The sequence below is a fragment of the Camelina sativa genome, unplaced genomic scaffold (genome assembly GCF_000633955.1).
Source record: "Camelina sativa cultivar DH55 unplaced genomic scaffold, Cs unpScaffold00456, whole genome shotgun sequence".
In the NCBI taxonomy this organism is placed as follows: Eukaryota; Viridiplantae; Streptophyta; class Magnoliopsida; order Brassicales; family Brassicaceae; genus Camelina; species Camelina sativa.
In genome coordinates, this window is record NW_010921702.1 from 203444 (window position 1) to 211311 (window position 7868).

The 7868-nt window shown below is 33.5% G+C and overlaps 1 protein-coding gene across 3 annotated transcripts in view; it reads left to right on the forward strand.

Annotated features, from left to right (window-relative positions):
* LOC104773117 (protein indeterminate-domain 4, chloroplastic-like) overlaps positions 1-3211 on the forward strand; it is a 4627-nt gene extending 1416 nt beyond the window's left edge. For 2 of the 3 annotated variants that reach the window (XM_010497666.2, XM_010497667.2), the window contains exons 4-5: positions 988-1114; positions 2095-3211. In XM_010497666.2, coding sequence (XP_010495968.1) covers positions 988-1114; positions 2095-3049 — 1082 coding nt within the window. In that variant the 3' untranslated portion in view covers positions 3050-3211. Of the gene's footprint in view, positions 1-14; positions 374-717; positions 1115-2094 lie in introns of those variants that run through there. The other variant, XM_010497665.2, reaches the window with a different exon arrangement.
* The last annotated feature ends 4657 nt before the right edge of the window (positions 3212-7868 follow it).

The window sequence follows — 7868 nt, forward strand, 5'->3', positions numbered from 1 at the left end:
AAAATTTCTTCATGTCGTCAATCGCTATGGATTCTTCCTGTTCTTATAATTCCTCCCTTCGTTTTCTTCTGAAATTATAATTTGATTTCTTTCACTATCTCTCTTTTTTTTTAATAACTCTTTTTGTCTTATGGATTATTTGTAGATTATTCTTTTCCACGCAAAGAAGAAGATCTAAAGATGTCGTCATCATCATATAACACTAGCGTTATTCCTTCATCATCATCCTCTGCTCAGCCGTTCTTCATCACCAGCTCAGGCGCCGGAGATAACGACTTCAACCGGAAAGATACTTTTATGTCGTCAATGATTCAACAACCTAACTCCTCAGCTCCACCACCCAAGAAACGAAGAAACCAACCCGGAAACCCAAGCAAGTACCTCCTCTTACATATAATTCTTTATATATATTTATCCCTAATATATAAGAATCACACTATAAGCTTTAAGATAAAACATAACAAAACAAAACAAAACAAGAACCCTAATCTAATGTTATTTTTCTTTGTAAATATAGTATCAAAATTTTATTTACATCCACAGACCATTAGATCATATGTATACGTATATATGTGATTTTTTTCTTTCTTTCTATATGTACATGTAATTGTAATCGTGTATATAATCATTTTTTCGATTTAGGCATCACCGATAACATTTTGGGTCGTCTGATTGGTGAATAAATTTTATTCAATTAAGTTTTAATAATTGAAACAGATCCTGATGCGGAAGTGGTAGCATTATCTCCGAAGACACTAATGGCTACAAACAGATTCATATGCGATGTATGCAACAAAGGGTTTCAAAGAGAACAAAATCTACAGCTTCACCGAAGAGGACACAATCTCCCATGGAAGCTGAAACAGAAGTCAACCAAAGAAGTGAAGAGGAAAGTATATCTTTGTCCGGAGCCCACGTGCGTTCACCATGACCCGTCACGTGCTCTCGGAGACCTCACCGGAATCAAGAAGCATTATTACCGTAAACATGGCGAAAAGAAGTGGAAATGCGAGAAATGTTCTAAGCGTTACGCTGTTCAATCGGATTGGAAGGCTCACTCTAAGACTTGTGGTACTAAAGAGTATCGATGTGATTGTGGTACCATCTTCTCTAGGTAACTAATCTCTATCCATTTCATTAAATTAATTTGTTCGTATTTGGTTTAAGTAATGAAACGTATAATAAATGTGTCAGTATGTGTGGTATCTAGATATACGTACCCTCTTATCTTGGTAAAGTATAAAAATGGACCATCTTTATTTTGTATTATATTGAAAAACTATTTTAAGTAAAAGCTGAATTCAACACTGCATGTAAAACTTAGCTTATTTACTAATTTACATGAAAAATACCAAATATATATAATCATCTGTGACTGAAAGTTTGTATTTTTGGCCACGATATTTAAACCTCGAGTACACCGCCTATAAAAATGTATATAGTGATCACTATGTACATAGGATCTATCAATGTATTTGTTTGGTTGTTGATGAGTAGTGAATAGAGAAAGACAGTGAATAGAAAGTAAGAAAATTTTAAAAGATGCTAAATTTGGTCACATGTATGAGTTGGATTTTGTTTTTCTATTTTCCACTTTTGTTTTCTTCTTCTTCACTTTGCAGGTTCCCCTTTTTACGAAACTCCTCTCCAATTTGTGGACCCTTTCTTATCTCTTTCTCTCTCTAGACATACATATGCATGCATACATCATATAGATACACACAAAAAAATTTGGTAAGAGTGCGTTACTTAAATTTATTACAGTGTTCTGGTGACATGACTTAATTGCTCTTCTAGGGTTTCTTTCTTTATTTTCATGGTTTGAGTAACATACGTTGTTGCAGAATGTGACTGACTTGTATTAACATTCCTGGGTTTTGCATTAAATGAAGAAGGTCTTTCACTAAATTAGCAATTGACTCGACCTCTATATTCTTCTATCATTCTCTCCTATATATGGTAGCCACAATAACTATAGCATTTATTAATTATGACTCACGGAATTATAGTTTTTCTTTTTCATAAAGTATATGAATTATATAATAACTTAAATATCAACCGTTGTCTTATTTACATTTTCTTTCTTTCTTGTAGACGTGATAGTTACATCACGCATAGGGCTTTCTGCGATGCATTGATACAAGAGACTGCAAGAAATCCTGCCGTGAGCTTTACGTCAATGGCAGCTGCTAGTAGCGGTGCTGGCTCTGGTGGAATTTATGGGAGACTTGGTGGTGCCAGCGCTCTCTCGCACCATCATATGAGTGGTCATCCAAGTTCTGGATTTTCCCCTCTCGCAGGTTACAATCTGAACATTGCATCTTCTGAAAATAGGAGAGACTTTGTTCCGCAATCATCAAACCCTAACTTCCTACTCCAATGCTCGTCGAGCCAAGGAATGTTAACTACGACACCAAACAACAATGATCAGAGTTTCATGAACCAGCACGGTCTGATACAGTTTGATCCGGTCGACAACATCAACCTCAAGAGTAGCAGTACCAACAACAGCTTCTTCAACCTCGGATTCTTTCAAGAAAACACCAAGAACTCGGAGACTAGTCTTCCTTCTCTCTATAGCACCGACGTTCTTGTTCAACACCGTGAAGAAAATTTGAACGCGGGTTCTAACGTGTCAGCCACGGCACTTCTTCAGAAAGCCACACAAATGGGTTCAGTCACAAGCAACGATTCTGCTTTGTTCAGAGGCTTAGCATCTTCGTCTAATCCATCAAGTGTAATCGGTAATCACTTTGGTGGAGGACAAATTCTGGAGAATGATAACGGAAACCTTCAAGGTCTTATGAACTCATTTGCGGCCGTTAATGGCGGCAGCAGTGGATCCGGTGGCAATATCTTCGACGTCCATTTTGGAAACAATGGAAATATGAGCGGCTCGGATAAGTTAACGTTAGATTTTCTTGGAGTTGGAGGAATGGTGAGAAATGTGAATCGCGGCGGCGGTGGTGGTGGCAGTAGTCGTGGCGGAGTGTCTTTGGATGGTGAAGCGAAGTTTCCCGAGCAAAATCATCCATTTGGAAGAGGTTGATAATATCTTATTATATGATAATAACTTAATTAGGTGATAATTTTGGTATCTTTGTTGTTGTCTTCATAATCAATATATGATACAGTATATCTTTTGTGAGCTTTTTAGGTTTGGGTTTGGTTTTAGAGTCTGTCTTTTATATAATAAAAAGAATTAATGTAAGTTTGTTATTTTATTAACTTACTAAAGTCCACTATGAATTTATGGGGTGTTGTTCGTAATCTGAACGGAGAGAACGGATTAGACAAAATGGTTAAAGAATGAAATGCGGTTGAATTTCATAAATACAAAATGGTAGAAACTTGGGATCGCATCATCACACTTCTCAGTTAAGAAGAAAAATAGACACCATTCTGACCATATACATTACGATTTAATGAGAGCAAAATCTTCACTAAACTTCAAAAAAACAATATATGCTGTGTTTTCAAAAGACCTACTCTTCTACGGGATGTTACAAAATGATTTGAGCTTCAATCCATGTTTTGCTAGTTTCACTAGAATCATAACTTTCATATTTCTAGTGTAGTTCCTATAACTACCTGAAATTTTTTCCCCTTTCTAACTTTCCCAATACTATAAAATCTAAAGGAGTGTCTCTGCCTCTTGGTCTGATCCGTCGTGCTTCGGTTGATACTTGACACTGAAATATGAAATCCATGTTCTCATACAGTGACGAAACTAGAAACTATTTCTATATGGCTCAAAAATAAAATTTACTATAACATGCTTCCTTTTAGTCTATGACATATAATCTACACATAATATCATGAGGGTCAATCAGGAGATCAATCGTGATTAATCGTCACCCGCTCTGCCACAAGCGAGACACAAGAGATCTCCCGCTCAAGTGGTACCATACATGATGTCCGGTCTGAATTCAATTTTTTTTTAAATGTACATATTTTCTGCCTACATATATAAAGGAAAATTAGGCATGTCAATTAGGCCAAAGCTTGCGGGCTGGCCCGGCTCGGCCCGGCCCTGGAAAACATTGGGCTTGGACTTAAATATATATGTCCTGATAAAATCGGGTCTTCTGGGCTCTGCCCGTTTGGGCTATAGAGTTTTTCGAGCTTAGTCCGACCGGGTTCGGGCCAGCCTAAAAAACCTTTTAACAAATATATTTGTACTTTTATGTTTATGTTAACATTTTTGTTTGATTGCAATATTTGATTAATGATTTATTGTAAATAAAGTTTTAAACTCTAATCATTGTTTTCATATTTACTTAATAACCTTTAATACTTTTAAATTTTTTATCTATGATATTTTATATGAATTATATATTGTTTTATTTGGTTAAAGTATTAAAATTTTATTTAGTTTTAAAAATTTTTTTGTAAATTAAGTTGGTTGTAGTAAATATAGATGAGTTATTAAAATTTTGATTGATTTGTTTTATAGTGCACCTTTAAACACTGCTTTTTAAGGCTTATAATTTTGAATTTTTTTATCTCTAACATAAGCCCGGAAAAACCCGAAAAGCTTGTAGTCCTGTTAGGACCGGGCTCAGATTTTGAAATATAGGTTCGGAAATATTTCAGGACGGACCAGACCGAGCTCAAACATATGCGGGCTTTACGGGTTTCAGGCCGGACCGGGCAAGACCGGCTCGATTGACTTAAAACACCCACTTGAATAATTTTTTATTCGGGGGACAGGCAATTATCTTAATTAAAAAGTATATAAATGCATAGGTACCATGTTGAATACTACTAAATTTAATTCATAAACTAAATTACACATCCCACGTTGCACATGCGAATATACATATGAGCATATTTGAAGACAATAATAAGCCAATCGTATCGGGTATATTCCAATACGAAGCATAGTCCAAACAGAAGCATCCAACGCCTTTATATTATTCAATATCATATCGCAATTAAATATCCAAACTATATACTATATAATAACTAAATAACTATATATTCAATATATTAGATTTACAAATATTAACAGATTGTTATTTAAGCTATACAGCTATTGTCAAAATCAAAGAAATAATTATGTTTGCATATTAACAAGGTGAAGCAAATTAAATATAAAGGAATTGATTTTTCCTTATTGATATTTTAATATGTTGACTAGATCATCCCTACTGATCCTCTTACATAACTAGATAAAGACCCGTCCGATATGTTGGTTTAAAGTTTTATAAATAACGTTATTTATAAGTTTTATTTTTGTTATAATATACTGATTTATATTCATTTACAATTCTTTTATGTATGTTACCATTAAAAGCGTATTTTTTACACCTAAATATATTGTATGTTATAAATATATTTTTTACCACCACCTAGAAAATGTCTGTATTAAGTCAAGTATTATATGTCTTTTTATTTTTACTTTTGCATAGTTTTTTTAATTACTAAAATTATTGACTCAAAAAACATTTCGAATAAAAAAATATATTACATAGTATACTAATCAATGATGTAACATCACAATAGTGTATGACCAGCCATGGAGAGAACCTCGGCTCCGCCCTCCTCCCTTATGGAGAGAATCTTGGGTCCAACCTCCTCCACCATGGAGAGAACATTGGCTCCACCTTCCTCTCTTGGGGAAATAAGTTTGCGTCCAACCTCCTCCACCTTCCTCCCTTGGGAAGATAACTTTGCGTCCAACCTCCTCCACCATAGAGAGAATCTCGGCTCTGCCCTCCTCATGCGTAGAGAGAACATTTTTTTACACCTAAATATACTGTATGTTATAAATATATTTTTTACCACCACATAGAAAATGTAAGTATTAAGCCAAGTATTATATGTCTTTTTTACTTTCACTTTTGCATAGTTTTTTTAATTACTAAAATGATTGACTCAAAAAACATTTTGAATAAAAAAATATATAACATAGTATACTAATTAATGATGTAACATCACAATAGTGTATAACCAATCATGGAGAGAACCTCGGCTTCGCCCTCCTCCCTTATGGAGATAACCTTGGGACCAACCTCCTCCACCATAGAAAGAACCTTGGCTCCACCTTCCTTCCTTGGAGAAATAAATTTGCGTCTAACCTCCTCCACCTTCCTCTCTTGGGAAGATAACCTTGCGTCCAACCTCCTCCACCATATAGAGAATCTTGGCTCTGCCCTCATCATGTATAGAGAGAACATGTTCACGTCTTTTAGCTATCTCAAAATAGCTTGCTCCGACAACCAATGAAACCAAATACCCTTTTCTAAGGTCATAAAATCTTTTGATAGTAACTAATGTTAAATTTTTCAATGTATTCGTGGAAGTGTCTTTGACACTCCATGATGTAGCATTTGTCTCTGGAACGCTCTGACTGCCACCTTTCTTAGTGAGCCCCATGTCCACTCCCAGTCCATAGGCCCACCTTCCTCAGTGGACCCTACGTCTACTTCTGGCCCATCCATATCCGACGGCCAGTTTGTTACGTTCAGGAGGCTTTAAATACTTACCCCTATAAATCACCATATGATCTTTTCCTATATTTTTTCCTCAGTTGCACAGTTCCGACAATCAATTCCTGAAAGGTTCCTAAAACTACTACAGCTCAAGCACGCTTAACTCTGGAGTTCTCTCAGGACCCTTGATCGAAAAGATAAGTGCACTTTGATGACATAGGTGGCCAAATCAATTCTTTTAAACCTATCCACAAACCAGGGTGTCAAAGTCTCCGAATTCTTATGGATCTATCAACAACAATTTATGTTTTTCCAATCTATCTATTTATGTTTGTTGTAAGCTTGTGTTTGATTAGCCTATTTTATCTAACCATTAGGTTGATGAGCTTCTACTCTTTATCTCCCTTGGAGATTGAATGAATGGTAACAGTTATGGTTGCACAAAAAAGGTCTATGACCAACCAATCAAGGTTGAAGAAATAGAAGAAAATTAACTTGACAAAATAAAGAAATAATAGAAAATTATAAACATGATAATATATGAATTCCAAATAATTCAAAGGTGAAAAGATAAATTAAATAAAACAATCTAAAAATACTACATTAAATTTTAAAATACAGTATTCGAAAAAAAAAACGCATATATTAATCTTTTTTTTGGGTCAATATATTAATCTTACCTATTACAAACTGAAAAAGGAGAAAGTAGAGAAAATTTTGATTTTGAAAATATGAAAAAATTACCTTTCCATTAAAAAAGTTTTACCAATAGAACAAAGTTGAAAGCAATATTTTTGAATAAATTATTTTGTTAGATAAAAAGTATGAGACAATCTATGTTTATATAGAAATGAGTATTTACAAAATTTAGAATTAATAATTAACTTTATATTTTCCTTAATCTCATTTCTATTTTTTTTTTGTTGAATTAATAACTTAAGATCAAAAAATAAGTAAATAATGTTATAATTTCGAATTTTATGAAATATATATAGATATAATCTCCTTATAATTATTTTTAAAAAACTTTTAATTTTTTGATAATTATCTTTTCACATTATTAATATTGTTTAAAACAAAATATTTTGTTTTTGTTGTAATCTCAAATCCCTCCTATTAGATATTAATTTTCATACATGTCAAAATCTTATATTGATATAAACTTGTACATGTCAAAATCTTGTTAATAGCTAATTTTCAAAATCCAACTTTATATAATAAGATTTTGTGGCTTATATTGCATATTAGTAGATAGAACCCTTTTATTTATTAAATATTTAATTAAATATAATACATATGTTAATATAATTTATAGAGTATCATAAGGAAAATAAGAACCTGAGCTCAAAGCAATTGGTATCTATATATATAAAGTTAACTTTGCTCACTTCTCCTTCCTCCACATCAGCTTCCACCTAATCATTTTTTCAT